The sequence below is a fragment of the Phycodurus eques genome, chromosome 5 (genome assembly GCF_024500275.1).
Source record: "Phycodurus eques isolate BA_2022a chromosome 5, UOR_Pequ_1.1, whole genome shotgun sequence".
Taxonomy (NCBI): domain Eukaryota; kingdom Metazoa; phylum Chordata; class Actinopteri; order Syngnathiformes; family Syngnathidae; genus Phycodurus; species Phycodurus eques.
In genome coordinates, this window is record NC_084529.1 from 26201298 (window position 1) to 26225727 (window position 24430).

The 24430-nt window shown below is 40.8% G+C and overlaps 2 protein-coding genes and 1 long non-coding RNA gene across 10 annotated transcripts in view; 1 reads left to right on the forward strand and 2 right to left on the reverse strand.

Moving 5' to 3' along the window:
- The window catches only part of LOC133403383 (kinesin-like protein KIF21A), a 64866-nt gene extending 44344 nt beyond the window's left edge, over positions 1–20522 (reverse strand). For 4 of the 7 annotated variants that reach the window (XM_061678357.1, XM_061678358.1, XM_061678360.1 and 1 more), the window contains exons 1-4: positions 11882–11971; positions 10615–10733; positions 8711–8863; positions 7571–7743 (exon numbers count right to left, since the gene is read on the reverse strand). In XM_061678357.1, the coding sequence (XP_061534341.1) occupies positions 7571–7743; positions 8711–8863; positions 10615–10716 (428 nt within the window). In that variant the 5' untranslated portion in view covers positions 10717–10733; positions 11882–11971. The other 3 variants (XM_061678363.1, XM_061678359.1, XM_061678362.1) reach the window with 3 other exon arrangements.
- On the reverse strand, positions 4480–7319 carry LOC133403384 (uncharacterized). The gene is made up of 2 exons (XR_009768653.1): positions 5653–7319; positions 4480–5520 (listed from the first exon to the last, which is right to left on the reverse strand). It is a non-coding gene; the product is annotated as an uncharacterized LOC133403384 (long non-coding RNA).
- The window catches only part of lrrk2 (leucine-rich repeat kinase 2), a 44049-nt gene continuing 39983 nt past the window's right edge, over positions 20365–24430 (forward strand). The window contains exons 1-3 of one of the 2 annotated variants that reach the window (XR_009768652.1): positions 20365–20855; positions 22357–22442; positions 23419–23492. Coding sequence is in view for 1 of the 2 variants with exons in the window: in XM_061678355.1 (XP_061534339.1) it covers positions 20720–20855; positions 22357–22442; positions 23419–23492 (296 nt within the window). In the remaining variant the exon portion in view is untranslated. The remainder of the gene's footprint in view (positions 20856–22356; positions 22443–23418; positions 23493–24430) is intronic. The other variant, XM_061678355.1, reaches the window with a different exon arrangement.

Sequence of the window (24430 nt, forward strand, 5' to 3'; positions counted from 1 at the left end):
CCAGAATACTGGTCTGTGCAGCAAGGTGTAGACTGCGGGCCTCCTATATTTCCTTTTTGTATCAAAATCCTCCCACTCTTTACAAGGAACGAGTCACGCTGTGTCTGTCTGTATGTGTGTGTGCGTGTGCGGTTGAGAGTGTGAGAGAGTATTTGTGTCTGAGTAAGTGAGAGTGTATGTATTAGAGTGTTTGAAATAGTGTGCATTAGAGAGTGTTTGTCTGTGCGCATGTGTGAGACTGTGCGTCGTTGCGAGAGAGAGCATGTGTGTGTGTGTGTAAGAGTGTTTGATAGTGTGTGTGCATGTGAGAGTGCTTGCATGCTTATATTTGTGTGTAGTCAAGCAATGGAAAGAGAATTGCGGTCACTGTGGAAACCATCTTTTTTTTCCCTTAATCCCCGCTTATCTCAACACTGCTTTCAGTCGCAGCTAGGTAGCATTGCTAGTACTTCAGTGCCTGTACTCTGTATTATTTACACAGCGCTAAGACAATTAAAAAGGTCCTCAGGTATACACTGACGGGTAGGGCACAACATACTGGAGAGCAGCAGATACAGTATTTTCACAAGGCAGAACAGTGACAGACGAGCTGCTACAATCAAAGCAAACCACCCGCTAAACATGATGCAACGTGTGCACAAAAGTACATTGGTATCCTGACTTACGGGTTTACCTCTATTTCGTTCTGTGACCAAGCACTTGTAACAGAGTTAAAATATAATATAATTCCACTTGCCATCAAAACTCATCACACATCAGGAAATCTAGTTCACCCTGTAGCCATTGAATGCAGCACCCCTGTGCACTAGGGTAGTGAACCCCAGGGTTAGCAGCAGTTGTCATGTGCCGTCTTCTGGGTAGTTACACAAGTTAATTACATTATGAAGGAGTGGTTTACATTGTCAATGGTACCTGTACGGTTGAGCATTTCTTTTCTTTGTTAAAGTTAAAGGTATTTTTCATGATTCATTTACAAAGCTACTCGAGAAGTTGGCTAACCCACATTTTCTTTTTACTTACATTTTCAGTTTGAATGTGGACAGGTATGCGTGTGTGGAAAACGGGGCTGACTGTACTGTTTTTGTTCTTCTGTCAAAAGTCCAAAATAAAAGACGTTTGCCATCGTCTCTGAATTACATAATGCAACAAGAGCGTACACACCGCTACAAGTCACGCAGTTCCCCCACACTGAAATGCAATTAATCCATTCCAGCTCCACACAAAAAAAAAACATTGTTAATGTCAAATGCAAAAACAACAGACACAAGACAAAGCGATTCATGTACCACATTTGCCTCAACCATCTTATTCTGGGCATTTTTAATAGTTATGAAAGTGTAATAATATGTAAGCCACCTTAAAAAAAAAAAAAACTCATATGACTTAACTTACTGTGCACCAAACATTTTAGCATTCGTAATTCCAAGACAAATGTAAAAAGATGTTAGCCACTGTTAATTGTGAATAATAACAACACTCAGTCTTAACTTTTGAAAAGGAGGAAGCCAAACCTGTCATTCAAGAGTCATATCAATGCAAACTACAACTAGCAAGACATTCCAACAGCTTTTTTGACTTGCATTTGTTGTCACATTTCTGTTGGGCCAATTATGCATTACTCGTGCACTCACTGTAGTAGTCTCGCCGCGCTCCACTATTTGCATATCTGTTGTTGACCAATACTGGCCACTCATGACAGAGTAGCATCTTCTCCATTTGCACACTGATTAAGGAGTATCTGCAACATTTGCACAATCAACATTGTCCCAGATTATCGCAGTACTCGCTTGAAGTCTCGCCGCCCTTAGCACAACGGTCATTGCACCGAACTTTTGCAATATTAGTCTTTCGAACTGCTCCAAGTGCTAAAGGACTCTGCATGGATTTGCACAATTGTAAAAAAAAATATGTACCGGCATTACCAGATAACTAGCAACCCTTTATTGCTCAGTGACTGTTTTTCTCAATGTCTTTATGTCTCTGTGTTCTCTGTCAATTGACTGTTGTCGTACTAGAAGAGCGGCTCCAACTACCGTAGACAGATTCCTTGTGTGTTTTTGGACATACTTGGCAAATAAAGATGATTCTGATATGGTAAAAATGGCAAAAGGTAAAAAACCAAAAAAAACAAAGAAAATATATATTTTTTAAATGGTATCTTACCTTACACCACGTTCAAGAATCTAACGCGGTTTGTCTTGGTATGACCTAACTTGACACTTTTTGCTTCTAATTGCAAGTTAACTGTGGGGTCAACATCGAACTATATTTGCCTTCCATGAATATAAAAAAATTAAATAAATTAAAAAAAAAAAAAAAGAAGTGACAATGGAGAGAGGAGAAGCTCCCCACAAAGCTGCCCACACATCCTTTGGTAATTGCATCCTTGTTGGTGAGAAACAGACCACAAGTCAAATGACAACAACAATGAAGATTTCCTCCACTCGAGGTTAAAATTAAACAAACTGCTGCTTCACTTCACTTTTTACACCTTCGCAATAGTGTTGCCCTGAGGTGACAAACTCAATTTTGTCACGGGCCACATCCTAGGTATGGCTTCCCTCGGAAGGGCCATCATACCCCTATAAATGTATGATCGCCTCATATAATTACATATAGATAACAAAACTGATGGATAACGAGTTTTGCTGTCTATATGTAATTAGACACATAAAACGATGTGGCGGGTCAGAGAAAACCATGCCACACTGAACACACCAGTGGTAAGAAGATACATGCTACCAAACAACAACAACAAAGGACAAACAACCAAAAGTCTCCTCTATTTACTTCTCAGCATGTTGACTGTTGCTAAATTGTCTTTATTCAAAAGGACACTGAGGGCACCAGAAAACGGGCCAGTGCGGCAGGGTGGAGACTGCGGGTCTTCTATATCTACTTCTTGACAAGTCGACTTGTTTTATTCAAGAGGACACAGAGGGGAGCCAAAAAAACATGTCGAGGCAGCAAAGTGGAGATTGCGTGAGACAGACAAGTGGATGACAGAAGTTAACGTGTAGGATCAACAAAATGATATATCATTTTGAGATGTCTATATATATATATATATATATATATATAGACAGACAGACAGAAGAATAGCCAGCTAGATTGCAACACAAAAGGATAGAAAAAGGAATGGGGTACACACAATGGTTACCACATCGTCATGTTGAGAGAGGTGTGCGACACTAATACGTCACAGTCACCAATAAATCGCATTATTTGGTGAGCATTTGAACGGCAGTTTATAGAGCACCCCCCCCTCCCACACACACACACACAATTCGGTGCGTTCAAAGACACCAAGACGTCTCCAAACAAAGAGTCAGTGTCACTCTGTCTGCTTCATTCTTTCATCCACGATCATCCCTATAAGTCCCCGAGCACCTGCGCCGCCGCCACACCACCAGCCGGCCTGCCACAGCTGGTTCTCGGCCTGCACCAGTGAGCCGCCGGGCCCGGTTCGAAGCGGGTTGGCGACAGGCGTTACCGCGCAGGTGCTATCAAGCTAGCGTGACAGGTGTCACATACACATGCATAGAAGTGGACTCACCTCAACGCCACACGAACCGAACTTTCATCCTGGCCTGAAGTCATGGTTCCTCACTTAATCCTCTCGAATATAGAAAGGCGAAAATATCTACCGCCAGCCAGACGCCGCCATGTCGAAAAGAACGCCAAAAATAAGACGTTTCTTTTTTTTTCTACCTGCGCCGACGCCGGCCGCATCCACGCGCCTGCGTAAGCCAAAGCCAGTACCAGTACCAGCACAGGCCGCGTGAACGCGCACGCAAACAAACGTGTAGTGTGTACGTAACTCACGCACGCACGTACACGCGCGCGCTGTGTGGAGGACCGCCAACGGGCGGGGAGGCAACCGCAATGCGTCACTCAGCCGCGCCCACTTTGGTGACGTCATAACCAGCGGGCCACGCAATTCGGTGTCCTTAAATAAACAATTTGTTTAGGTTTATTTAAAAAGTTTTGTAATAAACCATTTAGATGTACTTAACACATATTCTGTTATACGTTTAATAACATCAATGGTCTATTGTGTTCTTTAAACATAAAAATACGAACTCAACCGTCCACTTCATTATGTCCATGAGGAATGCAACCCACGTCATACCGGGAGCTGTTTTCAAGATTTCAGATGACCTTTTTGTTTTGTTCATGTGTTTTTGCTCCTCTGACGTCACATTGTTCTGACAAACTGTCCCGTCGTTGCTTGGTGCTGTCAGAAGCATGCACAAGCACGCACTAAGCATAACACTGGAAGTTCATGTTTCAATTATTTCTATTCGGTAAATGGGACATCGTGGAGCTTTGGCGACATCGTGTGGCTGAGAAGTGTAACGCCGTTTCGACGAAAATGACAAATAGCCATTTAGTATAGTAAAATGGGAATAACTTTTTATATATTGCATTTTTTTAATACATGTCGGGGAGGGTAATCGGGAGGGAGGAAATCACACGAAGATCTTAAATTACTTTAATTCCTTTCAGAAACAAGAAGTTACAAATTGTACATGTAATAAAAACATGAATTTGGTTTTTCAAACTTTAACATCTCCAAAAACAAAACTTAACATTAACAATTCAACAACATAATAAACTGTGTGACTATATTTTAAATAAAATAGTTCCGTCACTGTCCAACGAAGAACACTTTCCCGTGGGGTTAACACCACAAAATTTTGTGCTTTTTATTGTGCACCGACAATGTATATAAATATTACTTTATTAAAAATAAATCCCAGAATAAATCTGACTATACCACATACGACTTTGCAAAGGTCTTAGACCAGCTCCTATCCATTTTTCCTAATTGAGTTCAGGCCTCTGCTACATGAGCCCCTACACTACCAATATCATTTAAGGAATTATTATTTTATCATTTAAGGTGTAAATAGTGCATACATAATTTATCCATCTCTTTCATGACAAATAAATGAGAAGGTACAATGACAAATATGATCAAAAACTCAAGCCATTGGCATGCCGCTGCGGTCTTGACAATTGAAAGAAAAGGGACTGCCTTTATCACAGGAGTGGGCAAACTATGCCTGGTGGGCCACATATGGTCAGCTCAATTCTTTAATAAATGACATTCTCAAGAATCTTGTAATATTAGTTGTATTAATTTAACCTTGTCCCCCCAGAAAATGGGTTTATTAAAATGAATGTATTCATAATTTTTTAATTTCTCATAAAAAAACGGTAAATTATAATCAAATTAACGCTAAACAAAAAACACTAATAAATGAATACTTTATAATTAGAATAAATTATTTACATACACATTTTACCTTTTTTTTCTGTCTATGAATGACTGGGCTCACCTGTCCCGCTTAAAAATGAAATGTGGCTTTTGAGCAGAATAGTTTGCCAACCCCCAACATAAGATCTCGTCTCATAAATCAGACTGTGGAAGCTAGAGGCGCTCTTCTATCTGCCCATTCAAAGTGAAGGCAGTGTGGACAAAAGGTGCTCAGTACACAAAGTTTTTCATTTCAGCTGTGAAAATAAAGAAGATACATTTTAGAAAAGCGGCAAAAGCAAGGAATTAAATGTGGTTCTACCTTTGCGCCAAGGTGTTTCAATACTATACAACATTGTGCTTTTTTTTTAAACATTTTTTTTACTTACAGTGATAACGGCTATGCCATTTTCCAAGCCCACCGTGCCGTAGTCCACTGGGCTGAATTCCGGACTTTTCTAAAAACATTTCAGCGACTTTTAGTGTGTCAATTAAAGCAGTAAAATAAAATGAAATGGCTTCATAAAGTGCACCACAAAGCACCAAAATATGTCCCAGGAATGTGTTTCAAAACAAAACAAAAAGCCCAGTTTCCACTGGGGAGTACAGTTCAGTTAGGTACGGCACTCTTCCGTCGGAAGAGTACCACAGGGGCGCAAGCATAAATGATTTTCCTTTCCGTTTGTCTCCAAATCAATTCTCTCAAAAGCAGACTATTGCTTGGTTCTTCCCACTCATACCGCAGTGAACTGAACAACTTGTGGAAACGTTAAAATATTTACACATTGGTCCAAAAACATACAGTCCTCCAAAAACATACAGTCCTCTTGCCATGTCGACAGAGTGTGCCAGTAATAAAGTCAGTGCTAATAGTAATAGCATGTTTGGTTATCTAAAACTTAAAACTGAAACCCAAATATGGCTTCAAACCAAAATTGGAAACCATAAACTGAGTTTGAAACCTTAACCTGAAACACTACCCCTGTCTTCAAACATTTTTCACAAATCTGGCTAAAATAAAAGAGACCATTGGTCAAATATGTACAGTACTCGTGCTATGTTGATGGAGTGTACCAGTAATAAAGTCATAGTAATAAAGTAATAGTTCTGCAGCTTTAATGACACAATTGCCCTGTTTTGTTACCTAAAGGTTGAGGACTATGAGTCACCATCACTATGCAAAGAACCGTAATCCCATGGTGCTTGTCAAATATATATGTATTTTTTGTTAACATAGCACCCTGAGGCATTGGTTTTAATATCAGGCGAATCTAATCACACCACTCCAGACAAGAAACTACCAGCTTTTCACCAGTATGTAAACTGTAAAACCAGGGGTAATGGGAGGATTGATTTACTGAATGCAAATGTCAAGGATGCATAAAGTGCAATCTCACTGTCTGCAATCTGCACTCGGTAAAACAGACCACAACACTATAAACCTTGAATGAGGAAAAGGGAACGCTTCTGAGGAGGAAGGCGTGCTGTGTCGTGGGCAGAGTTGGTCAGCCTGACGTGGCAGAAAGGAGGACGCTAAACAAACATCAGCCAACAATCCACAGCATCCACTGCATAGAACCATCTGAAGCAAAGTTTAGGAGGGAAACGCTAATTTCACGCTCCCTCAACTCTTTACTGCCAACATCTTGCAGAGTAATCACCATTTGCCTTACTCTGGAGATTCTGACTGCACTGGAATTCTGACTTTTATTGTATTTCTGTATTGTAATGAAAACATTTATAGATGATGTTTAATATTGGTCATAGCTTAGAGTTTTTTATTTTTTTATTTTTTTTAGATACAACAATATGTTTAATGTTCTTCATATCTTTAATATTATAAGTATTTCGGACTGCCTGCCTAGTTTTGTGTTAGTTGTGCTGGTTCCATTGTGGAGATTACAGGAGCAGTGAATTTCCCTTGTGGATAAACAAAGTATCTCTCTGTCTCTCGCTCTCTCTCTCTCTCTCTCTCTCTATGTCTAGCTAGAATGTGAATAAGAGAGTCAAACCTAGGTGAAATAAAGCCACCAACGGAAAGTTGCCTGAGAAGGAAGGTGCCACAAAAAAAAAAAAAAAAAAAAAAAAAAAAAAAAAAAAAAAAATCAACAGGTGCAAATTTTGCTCAATTTTTGCTCCTCGCCACTAGAGGACAGGTGATTTTCATCCCAGCTGAAGCAGTCTTTATAAAAACAAAAAAGCCAGGCAAAACAAAAGCATGAATCCCACCGCCAAGAATGCCGCCGCCAAGATCTAGTCTATGTCGGAAGTGTCGTTGTCGGACGGGAGGTAATTGTTGCCTTTTACCCGGATGTACTGGATGTTCTGATTGTTGAAGTCCGATGAGGCACCGCAGGAACAGAACGGGCCCATGAACAGGTTCTCGATGTCCTCCAGCTGCAGGCCCTGCGTCTCAGGCAAGCAGCCAAAGGTGAAGACCACGCCCAGAACGGTGAAGCCCATGTACGCGAAGAAAATACCTGACAGGAAAAACATTTGGTCAGCTCGACATGCCACCGTAGCAAAATTTGAAGCCCCAAACCCTAATTTGAAAACCTAACCTTGGCTTCAAACCCCCTACCTTTCATCTTGACCGAGCTTGAAATCTGAATTTGAATCCCTAAACACAACCTCAAAATGCTAATTTGAAACCCTAACCCTTGTTTGAAATACTAACCCCGGCTTTAAACCCAATTTAAAATGCCAACCTTGGGTTGAAACTCTAGATTGAAACTCAAACATTGGCCTCAAACCCTAACTTGACACCCTAACCTTGGCTTCATACTTCAAATTGTAAACCCTAAGCCTTCCTTAAAACTCAAATTTAAAAATCGAACCAAGCCTTGAAACCCTAACTTGAAAACCTAACCTTGACTTGAAACAATAAAGCAAAACTCTAGAACCCAGTTATGAACCCTGATTTGAAACCCTAACTCTAATGCAAGCATTAAACCTTAATTTGAAACCCTAACATTTGCTTCAAACTTGAACTGGAAAACCTAATCCTGTCTTGAAATCCTAATTTCAAACCTTAAACCAGGCTTGAAACCCTAATTTAAAACTCTAACCCTTGTATTAAACCTGAACCTGAGTCGCTTAAAACCCCAATTTGAAACCCTTAACCAAGGCTTGAAACCCTGATTTGAAGCTCTAACTCTGGCTTCAAAGCCAAATTAAAAACCCTATACCAGGCTTTGGACCGTGATTAGTTATTTATTTATTCAACCTTTGGCTATCCAGGTAAGGCTATTAAGAACACATTCTTAATTGCAATGCCAACCTGGCAATTTAAATCCCTAACCCTGGCTTCGAACCTAATTTGAAACCCAAACCCTTGTTTGAAAACCCTGACCCGAGCTAGAACCTCTTAACCTAAATTTAAACACTAGCCCGTGTTTGAAACCGTAACTGTAAACTCAACCCTTGTTTGAAAATCTATTCAGTCACCTTGATAGGTGATGAGCTCTGCGATGTGAAGGAAGGTGAGTGAGAGGAGGACATTGAAGATCCAGTTGACTCCGGCTGAGCAGGCGTTTCCGGTGCTGCGGGCCCACAACGGGTAAATCTCAGAGTTGATGGTCCAAGGCATGGGGCCCATTCCTGAAACACAAAAGGTCCCATTTAAGTCCCATTCTGTGTTTGCTTGTTTTTACAGCTTACGTTTACAATTGTAGGACAGTTGAGTTATGCACAAATTGAAATCGGTTTATAGACCTTTTCATAATGCTTGTGAACAACAGGTGCAAGGGTGGGCAGAAACCAAGTACTGCTGACCTCGACTGAAAACTGAAAACGACACAAACTCATGTTTGGGGATTTGCCGCCAGATATACTCAAAAGGTTACGTTTTTCCTTCAAAAATACTGTTACTATTTGTTAATCAATGCCTGTTGAAATGTATAATATAGCCAGCATTCCCTCTCCCTTTGGAAGGAAGTAGGGCTGCAACAACGAAACGAAACAATAAAATCAGTAAAAATTTATAATTTAAATAATTAAAAGCATTGTCAACAAATGTCATCATCCTTTCATTGTGTCGCCCGATTATTACATCGGTCTGTGCTGCTGCTGCTGTTGTGTGTGTGTGTGTGTGTGTGTGTGTGTGTGTGCGCGCGCTTTTTACTGGAGTGTGCTGTTCCTGCTGTGCGCGCCTTGGCCTCTTAAGGGCAGTGTGGTGCACGCATGCAGATAACAACTTCATCAGAAGGACTCAAACTGGAAAAAGAAAGTTGCAATTGAAATGCATGAAAAATGACTTGTTTTTCACAGAATAGGAATACTAAATGCTTGAGTATTTTTTCGTGTGGAGTTTGAATGTTTCTCCATGCCTGCGTGGCTTTTCTCCAGGTACTCCAGTCTCCTCCCACATTACAAAAACATGCATAGTAGGTTAAGTGAAGACTCTAAATTGCCCATAAGCGTGAATGTGAGTGCGACTAGTTGTTTGTTTATATGTGCCTTGCGATTGGCTGGTGAGTCAGCTGGGATAGGTTCAAGCACGCCCGCGACCATAGTAAGGATAAGCGGTACGAAAAATGGATGGATGGATAGTTTTACAGTCATCTTCAACTGCAGTGTCAATAATAAGTAATTACAAGCTATTTTTGACTCCTTTTGAGGAACACTCAAGGAGGGCTGCGTGACATCACACAATGCATTCTGATTTAACTGAGCAACCATATAGCCAATACATCCCAAATACTAGGAAAGTTGGTTTGGTAAAATATGGCTTAATCTCCAAAAGGCTTCTTCAGTTCTAAACGTCTGGTGTGGAGTCCCTCTATTTATGCCTCAGTGGGTGTGTACTGTTTCCTGGGGTTGTCAACAATATGGTGTTGGGCAACAACCCAGTATGGCTCACGAAACGACCGCCCTGCAAATCGATCAGTCGACGAGTGAACATTTATTTATTATTTTTTTTAATTATTCACAATTTCTTACTTTAAGAGCTCTGGGATTTTCATGCAGCAACCTGTTTGTGCACTGACAATTTGAAATGTGCTGTTTGTTTTAATAAAGGGATGGAAATTAAGATTTTTTAAAATTGGATTCATCGATTAATCGAAAAAAATCATAAGACTAATCAATTATTTTAAAAAATTATCGTTAGTTAAAGCCCTACTTGGAAGCACTTGTACTCATATAACATCATCTTTTTGATTGACATTTTAAACTACAGCGCTGAGAGAAGGACACTAAAATCCTTATTCAAGCCATTCACCCGGTCTTCTTAATCACTCTGTGTTGACCATGCAAGGGTTTGTTTACGATGAGAATAGTTGCGCTTTTCCACACCTAAGTACATATTACGCCATGGTGGAAAGGTTTGTTTTAAATGCATGCTTGCAGACCTGGAGCAAAGAAAGCCAGGTAGAGGATGAGGCCCGCCAGGACGATCCAAGAGTAAGATGTGGGGCAGAAGTTGTAGGCCCAAAACGGACCCTCTGGCGCATCTGTCAGGTTGGCACACCTGTGTGATTGACATTGCAAATAAAATAGATTTGCATCAAGAGTTTACCTTTCCTTAACTTTTCACAAAGGTTTCACCTTCTGTCAAATACCATTCAAAGGCAACAAGGTAGAGGCATTTCAATAGTATGTCATAAAATATTTTTAAATGTCATTAAATAAATGAAAAAAAACAATGCCATTAACTAAATAACAATTCACTAAATAATAGAAAAGTCAATTAAAAGTCATTAAATAAATAAATTAATAAGTCACAAAATAATTTAAAAGACTGACTGAATGAAAAAAAATCAAATAAATCACTCAAAAAAATACAAATACACAAAATGTAAATGGAGGGAATGTATTATTTTGTAATACATTACATAATTGTAGAAATGGATTATTAGGAAAATTATGATAATTATAGCAGAACGCTTTAGTTAAAACCATGTACGATCACACTGTGATATGTAATTTATTCTGTTTTATAATATACGAATATATAAATTTTGTCAGCCAAAGCCACGAGGAATGCAAAGTTATTAATGTCCTTTCACTGTCGTTCCTGTCATACTGTGTTGCATGTTTTTGTTTGCACATTAAGGACAAGTCATATTTTTGTTTTAATTCCTCATTTTAAAAACAATTCAAGTTTTTCTCTTGTTTTTGAGATAGTAGGGTGAAAGCTGCAGCTGGCGAGTCGTCCCCGGAGTGCATCAAAGGATGTCGAAGGAGAGCTAATGTTCCCGTACTTTTAATGAGGCTCACAAGCAGGCAGCATAACTCGCTAGCTTAGGTGAATGCTGGCACTAATGTTTCTTTGTTAACATGATGGCGTTCTATCGATTTATGCTCTTCCAGAGGTCACTAACCGGCAGATTTTTTTAATCGATTAAATGACTTACGAATTGAAAATGTCATGACATATCCTTTAAAGGTTCAATATTATTATTTAAGATTACATTTCACAATTTACTTAATGAACTGAATTTAATAAATTGGCTCAAATGTAAATGAAATGTGATTTTTTTTCCAATCTACTTAAGTGGCTTGAATTTGCACACCTTCACCTTTCATGCAGTTGTACTCCACAAAAATAAGCACATTGTTCAATGAATACCTCTCTGAGCGTGTAAATCAAAAGTCAGCATTATTATCTCAACCTACCGTCCCCACGCTGAGTGCCCGGTGGACTTTGGATTGACGGGCAGGCAGGTGGAGTCAAACACACCACTGCTGCTGTTCTCACGGTAGCAAAAGCCACAAGCGGGGTTCAACATGCAATCTCCACAGGAGCTGAGGAGAGCAACCATGCATGAATACAGACCAGACATACGAAATGGAAACAAGGAATATTACTGGAGGGGTAGAGGGTGTGTTTTTACCCATATAATACACAGGAGGAGTTGTGGGAGTTGAGCGGCCGTAACGTAACAGCAGGAGAGTACTGTGCTGCAAGCAAGAAACCGACTGACAAAACGGTGAGACTCAGAACGGTACCTATAAAAAAAACAATACAAGCTATAAAACTGCGGGTATCATAATTGATAAGGCTACAACGATTAAGCGAATAACTCGAATAATTAAATTACAAAAAAAGGTTGATTAAATCTTCACAGGCATAATTTTTCCACATAGCCTAATTTTACTGCACTCACGCAATATTCCTTGCTGGAATACGGTGGCATGATAGTGGCAAGCCAGAATGAGAATCCGTAAGAGACAGAGAATGTCAAAGTTCGGAATCATTTCACATTCAACAAGATAAAGTGCTAATTCAACCAAATATGGTCAATTCCTCCATGGCTCTGCATCGTGTTTAGCTGCGTTAGCTAGCTATCCGTAGCCCGTAGGTAGCTGGGGCAGCACGAAATAGTGTGCACCAAGCATTTACCGATCGTACCTGAACAACATAAAGCAGGGAGGTATGGCGACTGTTCAATGAGAATGCGCTGTTTTTGTTGTTGGTTTTTTTTTTTTTGTTGGGTTTTTTTTTTTTTTTTTTATACATAGTGTTTTTTGTTATTGTTTTTTTTACCTGTCCTGTCCGGCTGCTAGGTCATGCAATATATTGTTTATTTATGAAATTTGTACTAGCCAGCATCTGAAACGTCTTGATAGCCCAACACAGCGCCGCACTGGCCCGGGGCTCACCGTTAAAGTCAGACGCTGGATTATTTTTTTTAAATATCCGGAACAATCAGTGTTACAGGTGTAACGGTTAGCATTCTGTGAGTTCCGTAAGAAAATATGGACACTCCTTAAAATTTGACAGCTCTATTGTACTGTATCATACAACTCTAAGCCCAAATGAATGCAACATTTCCTCTCCGGAACATTTCTGATTTATCTTAAGGAGCGGAAATTATGACAACTGCCCAAAACAGAATACTGAGAAAGTGAACACGACATCTCGATTTTCTAAAATAAAAAAACACTACTACTGTACAAAAAAACTAACAAAAAACAAAACTTTGTTTATTTTTTTCAATAAAATTATAAAGTTGAGTTAAGTTTAGTTGAGTAGGACACTGTGACAACTGACCCGTGAGGCTGGCCAACGTCAGCTTCCTGCGTCCGACTCTGTCCACGAACCAAATGCTGAGGGAAGTGAACAGAAAGTTGGTCCCGGAGGTGAGGGCCGACAGCCAGATGGCCCGTCTCTCCTCGCGCACACCTGACATCTGCAGAATGGTGGCGCTGTAGTACCTAGAAGGAGAAGAAGCTCACACGAGGTGCCAGAAAGCAAGATCCATTACAAGAAAAGGAGAGGACCTACATGACCGTGTTAATGCCCGTCAGCTGCTGGAACATCTGCAGGGAGCACCCCACAATCAGAGCCCTGCGGGTGGGCCGATGGCTGAGAATGCGCAGGATGATTAGTCCCCCTGGAGGAGAGAAAACAAAACGTTTACAGTTAACCCACACATTCCAAATTTTCCATGAAAAAAACTCCTACTGAAATTAACACACATTTTCCAAATGTAATTCTTCCTTCCATATTTCTCTACTTATTCAACCAAGTCAAACCATTAAAACTTCAAATGTTCAGCTAATTTGTGACATATCGGAAACTATTTTTTCCATTCAAGATTTTGTTTTTTTCCAGAATCCTACATTTCCATGACAAAGTTCCCAAATCAATGCCTACATGTTAGGTACGGTACGGGTAGGTAGGTTTATTCAGGTAGCTTCCAATCTATGAGTAATTTCAAAACACACCAAAGATAAAGCTTACCACGGGGGTAGAAGCTACATCTTATCATCCCTATGCCCCTTCTACGTTACAAAAAAAGACATATTTCAGCAAGAAAACCTTCAACACCCAAACACAAGTTTCAACATCTTAAGTAGTGAAATTACATTAGTAAAAGAAAAAGAAAGAAAAAAAACAAATGTATCACAACAGTCAAGCTTAAGCAACCAAATGTTCCAATATTTTCACAACTTCTTTTGTTTATGCCTGATTCATATATTTTTTAATTATATTTTTCTAGTACTTTAGTTTTAAACATTTTTAAAAAGTGCAACCGAACCATAAATTGTCAAATTTTCATAATTAGCGCTGAGCGATATGGAAAGAAATATCACAATATGGGCCATTTTATATAAGGATAACGAGATACCATTATACGTTACATTTTCAGTTATTCAATGAAAAATTATACAATAAACTATGACTACTGCGGGGTTTGGTCCCTAACCCTCACAAATAGTTAATAGTCACTGTAGATATACAAAGAAAAATGGCACAATGCTGCCATTCTCCCCCACCCCATCACTCACCTCCCTGGCCCTGCAACCCCTTCTCCTCCTCCTCGATGCTGGCCCTGATGTAATCAAACTCCTCGTCCACGTCCTGGCAGCCACGGATGCGACTCAGGACCTGGCGGGCCTCCTGTTGTTTGCCCTTCTGCAGGAGCCAGCGGGGGCTTTCGGGGAGGAAGAGGAAGCCCACGAACTGCAAGATGGAGGGCACCACCGACAGACCCAACATGTACCTTGACCAATTTAAAGGATATTGTATATTAGTGGCAGGAGGACATATACAAATATCCATAATAATATTAAGCCTTGATATTAATAATGCTTGATTTAGCAGTTGTATGATGATGATGATTGCAGTATCCACCTTAATTATCAAAAAGTATTAGTATCAAAGTCAGTATTGGTATCGGTGATAGTGTCTGTGTCTGTTTAATATTGTGTCTGTGATGCACTCTAGAGTTTAGTTTTGACATTGACTATTAGGGTTAGAGTTACTATTATTATTTGCAGGGTTTTGCAGTAATACCTAATTAAGTAGCATGTTTGCGGCATTGTGACAATTGCCAGTATTTGCTTTGTCAAACCTCATTCATTTATTGCATCTGTTAACAAGTTCGCTATTTTGCTCCCTCCCTGTGCGGCTTCCGTGCAGGGCTCTAGTCTGCGTAACCATTGAAACTAATTCCCACTTGTTAAAAATTTAATTACAAGTGATAGTTGCATACGTATGGGGTCACTGGATTCCAAAACCGCTGTCTTAACTCATGTGTACAGCTTCGGGACAGCAAATTCTGAATTTTCATGGTGATATTGCGTATGGTGCTTCAAGTGTCTTTTGTCAATTTCCTGTGTTCTGGATCTACAGTGGAATCTAAAATGACCCCAAACATCAAATTTAAAAGTAAAAGTCGCTCGCTTCATGCTGCTGCTTCCGCGGCCACTTGCTTTAATCACCATTTTGTTGTTGTTTTGTCAAGTGCGGCTTCTGTCCGTACAACGCTAATCACACACAAGGCGCCTCTCACTGGCCAGGAGCTGAATCAATTCATAGGATTTGCTGAATCGTTATTGAATTGCGAGGGTAAGTATTGCAACATTGATGAATCCATATTTTTACTCACCCCTAATAAAAGATATGATAAAATAAGAGTAGAAAACCTTATTTCACATTCTTGTAAAGAAAAAAAGTATTGATTTCTATTGCTTGTGTGGAAGTTGAGGCAAGTTAATGCTGAGGAAAAAACAGTTTCAAAACTTTTCAGGTATCTAGAGAAACAAAGCAAATCCCACAAGAACAAAACAGCTTGTTTTGAATGTCAGTCACTTGCTTTGACTACACAAGGCATTCTTGCTCAACGACTCACATGGTGCAACACCTATATCCCTTAAGTAACTACAAATTAACATTAAGTGTTAGTTAATGACTTCTGCTAAGATGACAAGCAAACGTTCTGTTGACGAAGGCGTTCATTATGTATTTGCTGCAAGGGCGCCAGGACGGAACACCGTGTCATGACAACGCACAAGCTGCAGGCTTCAATTTGAAAACATTTTAAACTCAAGAGCGGTGTCGCATTGATGTCAGAAGGCGCAGCCAATACGAAAAGGGGCGGCAGGGTGATTTAGAGTGCTATTTTGGCAGAATGTACAGTAAAATACATGGGGAAAATTGAGGAATTCCTAATAAATGCAGTGTCCCAGTGTCCCGAGCTTTGAGACTAGCGAGACATGCACGGGGGCTCTAGACTAACTTTTTGCACTGGTGCGACCAGCTTTTTTTTCTTGGGTGCACCAGCACAAAAATTAGGTGCACCCAAATTTTCAACACTGCAGTTTTAGAGGTTAACTCTTTTGTAAAACAATAGCTGCCTGTATTTTTAGGCAATATTGACTGGTAAATGATTAACTAACAATGCACCTTGCTGAATGCAGTGTGAAAAAGCATTTACCGACAGATGCTTGCTCACAATGTGTGTGCCTTGTCTTCCGCTAAACCCTTGAAACTGACTCCCTGAACCGCAGTTTGAGATGAAGGAGGAAACAGCACGAGGGAGACGAACAAACGACGGTAAGAAGGTAAACAAGTAACGCTATCAAAAAAAGAAGGAGAAAATTTGGTTACAAATATGTCGCCAAACAAGTCCAGACGTTCAAACAGCTTGAATACGTCATGTTATATTAAGCCGTCTCTCTGTTAACGTACCTAGAAGCTAAACGTGTATAGACAGTAACTCACGCTGTGTTTGTATTGCATGAAGCAGTTCTGCTCATTAGTTGACATGGCTCTTCACTAGTCTCATTCAAACAGATGAATATCAACAAATATTTAAATTTAATCATGAAAACACCTCATCCTGATAATGTAACACAGTCTGGACCACAGGAAGCATTTACGTAGAACTTTAGACATGTAAGAGCTGTAGAGTCTCCTAGTGCAGAAGCAACAGGTGAGACTTGGCACCTAACGCAAGGCTGCTCCTAATTTATTTTCATTGCGTTTATGACTGCATCAGCGAACAACAAAACAAAGAGGTCGATCCATAATGTTGTGTACATCCATAGTTATGTTTCAGCGATTTATTTATTTTTGCCTAATCTGCCTTAACCATTAAATTATGTGGAGATTGCGTCTTTAAAAAGAATTAGCCTTCTAGTAGAATGAATAGGCTGCCACTTATGAATACTTAATAAGCTGAGCCACTTATTTGTTCCGACCAGTGTCTCCATTTTATGTTATATGGAGACTTTGTATTCCAGTAGATTACAGCACAATGTTGGAGCCTCATAGTTGATGTTGTGAAATATAAAGGTGTACTGATGCAATCAAGCAGATAAGAAAAATGTGACAAAAGTGCTAAGCTAAGCGGATCAAACGCTGACGCATGATAACCGCTGAATATTTGAACTTTCTAAGAGCAGGCAAATGTGACAGAGAGCACAGGCGAGCACCTACCTCCAGCCGTCACGGCTCATATAGCTGAAGGCGCCGTCCACCACGGTGGCAATGAACTGTCCGGCAGTGACGAGGACGATGATGACTGTGACCAGCTGGCCTCGCATATGAGGGGGCGACACCTCAGCGATGTAGACGGGGAGCGTCATGGAGGCCACGCCTGGTGGGAAGAATCCATCCTTGTTGTTAGCAAACACTCTTAAGACCCACACTGGCTTTAAAAGTCAGCATTTTACTGTAGTGTCTGTGCACATGTGTGTCTTTAAGAGGCGGGGCCTGGTGGGGTGGTGTGTAACTTTGGCGAGCCTGTGTCTGAGTTAGACTTTTGGTGAAAGCAGTGACCAACAGCAGCTTCTGTATGAGGGTGTTCACTGGAGCTACGAACGAATAATACGATAATCTCCATGTAATGCGGCGTCCGATGGCCATGTCTGAGCAGCTGCACGGATGTTCAAGGCAGAACGCGGCAGTATTTTCCATCCATCCATTCTCAACACCGCTTATCCTGTTCAGGGTCGCGGGGCACTGGAGCCTATCCCAGCTGACTTTGGGCGAAAGGCGGACTACACCCTGAACTGGTCGCCAGTCAGTCGCAGGGCACATATAGACACGGACAACCATTCACGCTCACATTATACAAAGTCATTGAGTGGGAACTGAGCCCACGCTGCCTGCACCAAAGTCAGGCGAGTGTACCACTACACCATCAGTGACCGAAAGTATTTTCCTTTTACAGCAAATGCAATATTGGCTCAAAATATCAATCTTGACTACTAATCGGTATTGGCCCTGAAAAAAACATGTCTATCGCTCATATTTTCCCCAACTATAGTTAAGTTCCATATGAAGAGCTAAATTTTAATTTTGTTCATTCCAGGTTTATTCACGCTTCTTATCATAAATTCCCATTAATCCCAATAGAATGTTTTATTGGCCGCCACCCCCAAACTCACCAATCCCCAGGCCGATGATGATCCTGCCCACCAGGAGCACCTCCTTGTTGGGCGCAAACGTCATGATGAACCCGCCGATGGTGAAGGTGAAGCTGGACAGTAGCGTGCACTTCCTACGGCCCAGCAGCCCATTGAAGAAGCCGCCGCTAAGGCTGGTGATGGCCGCCGCCCCCACCGTGCTGGAGACCACCAACTCCTGCCAGAGCATGTTGAGCTTCATCTCCCTCTTGAGGAGCAGCATGGCGCCTGACACCACGCCGGTGTCGTAACCAAAGAGGAAGCCGCCCAGGGCCGAGAAAAAGGCCAGCACATAGACGAAGTGCTGCATGCGGGGTTTCCGGGTCAGGGGGTCCAACGACGGCGAGCTGATCAGGCGCCGCTCGCCATCATCCTCCACTGAGTTGCAATTCTTGATGCCCATGACGTTGGCGAATCTGCTACTACACATGCGCGTCAAGCTGTACTCATCCTGCCTGCTGCACATGGGAAGCGGAAAGGAGGGGTCAAACTCACACGGAAAACAACAACTTTTCCTTGTTTCTCACTCGGGAGCTGTCAAGTCTGCGTGGGCGTACAACAAAACCCTCCAATCTTCACATGACACTTGTCGGACATTATTTACGAAACGTCTGCCTTGTAAAACACGCTTGCTTTTTCAAGAAAGTTCTGACACATTAATTTAGCTAATTTGAACGAGCTAACAATAATCAATAATTTCCCAAAATATTTTCCGCCTCCGCATGAAAACTCACTCAAGCGTCGCGTAACGCGTGGGGGGGCGAAGTATGTTAAATTATTACTCCCGAGCTGCTACGAGCAACTCCCCTAGTCGCTGTGCCGCCATGTTTGCGCGACGTCACCACACGACTCCCCATCACTGGCAATGATACGTCATTTACATGCGTCGAATGTACTGTATTTATAATCAAAAGAAAAAGTGCAACTTTCTTGTGGAGAAACTACGGGCTGCTATCACAACAGGATTTTTTTATTTTACTATATTATATTATTTTGAGCCGGCACGGCGACCGACTGGTTAGCACATCTGTCTCACAGTTCTGGGGACCGGGTTTCAAATCCGGCCTCGCCTGTGTGGAGTTTGCATGTTCTCCCCGTGCCTGCGTGGCTTTTCTCCAGGTACTCCGGTTTCCTCCCACATCCCAAAAACATGCATTTCAGGAAGGACAGACACAGTGATACAGAAATTCCAAATAGCCGATTTGTTTATTGCGCATACGCAAACTTGACAACTTGTCAGACTTGTTTGGCAACATGGCATTACTGCTGTTTGTAATAATACAGTATTAATATTCTCCTTTGAATGACGCTCCAAACGGTTTTCATTCAGTAGACTTGTTTTATATAACGTTTTATTGATTTTAACATCTGTAATTTTACTTAGTTTTATACACAAATGTGTTTTAAATGAAATTGGAAATGTATTTTCAATGTGCTCTATAAATACATTTGGATTTAGTTTGATTCAAGGCGGTTCGTCGTGTGCTGCTGATTTCTTTCTACGGATTATTGGCTTCAACTGCAGTTTTTAACAATTGGAGAACTAGAAAAAAATAATACCATAACACACCCGGCAAACTATCAGTCAATGTAATTCTATCTAAGAATCCAATTTTTTTTTAACTCCGTGTAAATTTACAACGCCGAATAAAACGGGTAACGTCAATTTAGCATGTAAATCCGTTACGGAGAATAATTCGCACCTTTAGTATTCGTACAATCGATAGCAAAATAAAAATAGTGGATTTTTCCAATGCGGTGTGGCGCCGTGGGTTATATGCATTACATATCGCGGCTGTCACCAGACACCGACGTAGAAGAAGAGGGGTAGTGAGTGGGCAGTTCACATGACCGCTTTAAACAGTAATTTGCAGAGAGAAACCATGAAAAAAAAAACCGTTCATAAATTAGACTAAAAACGTTACTCACCGAGTTTAAATGACGGAAGATTGACCGGAGAGGTGTTAATCCTAGGCGAGCGCTTCTTTTGAGTCTTGTCCCAAACGGGAAGTTGTTTCCTGTTCCTGTGTTGAGTCATATGATGTGACAGGAGGCAGGAACACGCCTGTCTGCCTGTGACTGTCTGTTACAGAGGAGAGGAACCCTACACAACTACAACAGCAAAGACAAAAACAAAAAAGAAAGCAAAAAAGAGGAAGGCAAGCGAAAGTTGACTCATTCTCTCGGTGAGACATGCGCGCCGATGCGGTGAGTCGCTGCCTCTTGCCGGCAGGGCTACAGCGACCGCTCGGCCCGTCGGAGCCTCTTTTCGAGGCTGCCGTGATCTGAAAGCCCGGGGTGCGTTTTGACGGGATGGACAACAATGAGGAGCTGGAGGAGAGGCTGAGGAGGCTCCTGGTAAGGCTCAGGAGCCCCCAGGAAGACCGGCAGCTGTGCACGCTCATCCAGATACTCCAGGATCTGCTCTTCCTGGCGCACACCGACCATGGTAGGGGACAACGTGTGGCTGCATGTGCATCACGTTGAGAACCACGTCCAACCCTTCAACCTGTCCTTCCCTTGTACTCGATCCAAAGTCCAACTCGTTCTTCAGTTATGTCTAACTATACCACAATATGTGCGACCGGTCCAATAAGCCAGTGTCCCAAGTACTCCTAAATGTCCAACTTGTCCTTACTTGTAGATCACTTGTCCAGCTAGTTCATTAACCGTTGTGTCTTTAATAGATCCAATGTCCAACTCGTCCTTTCATTGCTTCTTTCCTGTTAGATCCAATGTCCAGCTAGCCCAATATGTCCAAACAATCCTAGCCTAATAGAGCCAATGTCCAACTAGTTATTTGACTACTCCTTCCCTAATAGAGCCAATGTCCAAATACCTTAAAATGTCCAACTAGTCTTTCGCTAATAGGTAAAATGTCCACCTAGTCTTTCAGCTATTACTTCTGCATTTGATCTGCTCTAATGTCCAGCTAGTCCTTCACATACCCCTTTCTTATCAGATTTCCAACTACCCAATATGTCCCAACTAGTAGTACTTCCCAAATAGTCCAGTGTCCTACTAGTCCTTCAACTACTGTGTACCCCAAATGTCCAATTAACCTTTCACTAGGAGATACAGTCTCCAACAAGTCCTTTACTTGTAGATCATCAGCTTCTTTCCGAGCTTTCCAAATGTTCAATAATACTTCTCCTTCTCTATTAGATCCAATGTCCAGCTGCCTCAAATGTTCAACTAGTCCTTCAGCTGCTTCTTATCAAATAGATCCAATGTCCAACAAGTCCTTCAATTATGCCTTCCCTAAAGAGCCAATGTCCAGCGACTCCAAATGTCCAACAACTCTTTCCCTAAGAGAGACAATATCCAAACCACCCCAGTGTCTTACTAACTTTTCATTTGGAGATATAATGTCCAACTAGTCCTTCACTTGATGTTTATCTACTCCTTCCTGAGCAGTCCGAATGTCCAACTAGTCCTTAAACTACTCCTTCCCTAGTAGATAACATTTCTAACTAAACTAAAAGTCCAAAAAAACTCCTTCAATTGTAGGTTGATGACTTTTCCTAGTAGATCTCATGTCCAATAACCTTAACTTGTAGGTCACTTGTCCAACTAGTCCTGTAACTACACATTCTATAATACATCAAATGCCAAACTACCCCAAATGTCCAACTTCTGTTTCATTTGTAGCTCGATTTCCTATTTCCTAGTCAACTTTAAATTGTAGGTCACTTATCCATCTAGTTCTCCAACTCCTCCTTCCTTATTAGATGTATGTTAATAACGTTCCCTAGGAGATCCTCGTAGATCATACAGTACCTCCAACTAGTGCTTCATTTGTATTGGTCTGATTTTCTTGAAAACAAATGATGTCCATTTTATATTGACCCCAATGTCTTCAAAGTAAATGACACTTCTGAAACACACAAAATTCAACTGGTGACGTAATGAAAGCAAACATGTCATCACATGGTTTCTCTTTATGGCAGCATGCCAGCTGTTTGCAGACAAAGACATCCACGAGCCAATCACGGCCGCACTGATGTCGCACATAGACAGCAGAGGAGTCCAGCAGGTACTTGAACTCACCGCCACTGTTCACGTGCAATCCCGCTTAGAGGAAACAGACATGTGCCCCAAATATAGCCCAGCAGAGGCTCCACAGCGAAAGAAAATGAAATAATTTGCTAATAACTGATTTTCTATGGGTTGGCAGAACTTTTCATGTAATTTCTGTATTGACCACTTTCTCTCACAACATAAGAAGAGTCCCTTTGTGACGTAACATTTCCAGACACATGACAGGCACATCATCATTCCTGCCTTTACATTGTTCCCCCTCGATATAACGATTCATCCTTCGCACCCCCGCTATATCATGGATTGTCAGCAATGTTTTTTTTTAAAGGTTTTTACATCATACAGTCAAGTCCACATTTAGAGTTGCAGTCCTTCAGTGTAGTAAAACATGCTGCAGCATGTCAAGCTGCATTGAGGTCTCCTGAAAGAGAGCCCGTGACCCTAGTCTGGATAAGCAGTACTTGCTAATTGATGGATGGATCTATGCTAATTTCGATTAGTCTGCCTATGGCATTTCGAATTACATTATATGTTAGTATTAAGATAGCAGACTTTTGTTAGACGAAATTAGTGTACATGGTTCCGTTGAAGGTTTTGGGGTTTAAATAATGTTACATTCTCTTTGTTTAAGACGTGTCAGTTTTAGAGTCAACTTCAACTAGAAGTGACAAATAAACAGCTTGAAGCACGCACGCTTTCCCTCTTATTTGGAGAACTGTACAAGGCAGTGTGAGAACAGGGTCTAAGAATTACTTTCAGAAGTTGTGTTTAAATATGTTTAATTGTCTTTTGCTAATTGTACATTTATTTAAAGCATGTGGGTGAGGTGAAACTGTAGAATTTTTTTTTTTTTCCCAAATGTCACTCTATCACAGAGTTTCACTTATGGTGGGTGGATCTGAAACATATCCCCTGTGAAAAACAGGGTTTCACTCTAAGCCCTATGTGATAATGTCACCCTCTCATCACAGGTGGGCTGGTCGCTGCTGTGTCAACTGATGGAAACGTGTCCGGGTATGTTGGAGCACCTAAACATACCTCAGCAGTAAGTTGACGGGTCCAGCGCACACTCAGTTCAACTGCACTGCATCATACTGAGGTCTGTTTCTTTTTGACCCTGTGTCGTCATTAATAGTGAACATGGGCTATTGTGAAGTATTTTTTCTCAAATAATACTGGACAGTGATCCCCTGTTCGTTGCAAGAGTTACATTCTCGACCCACCCGCAATTGGTAAAAAAATTGTAATACAGAGAGACAATATAAAAAGTTTTTATTTAAACAAATAGTTTAAGCCTTACAATACTCTTCCTACACAGTTTAATCACATTTAAATTTATTTAAACATTATTCTAACACAAAAATAGTTTTACAGAAAAAAATGCAATGTAGAGGGGAACTAATATATACCGTATCAAAAGTTACTTGTACCTACAAGTAACCAAGGAAGTCCCTGAAAAGTAACGTTAATCAGGAAGTAACTTGCACCAATAAGTAACTTGAGATAAAAGGTAAGTAGATAGATAGCTGGATAGATGCTTGATTCCTCCCGTATGGGAAATTAAATTACATTTATTTTGTTGATAAATGAGGCACATTGTTTTTGTTCTTTGTCACTACTAAATAAAACAAATATCTGGCTTTTTTTTTTGTGCAAAAATGTGAAGGTAGGAGTTAATGTAGACATACTCATACCTAGAGTATTAACTAGAGCTAAGATGCAACCTAGTAAGTAACGTAGCAGTAATTTATATCAGCCAGTGACTTGAGTTGAGACTTAATATAGGAAATAACATAGAAATAACTTTTACCTACAGCTAACTTGAGCTGAAACATAACCAAAAGACTAATGTAGGAGTAACTTGTACCAGACATTAACTTGAGTTAACACATAACTAAAGTAGAATTTACTTTTACGAGGCAGTAACTTGTAGTAACATCAAGTCAAAGTAACTTGTACCAAGAAGTAACTTGACCTAAGAAG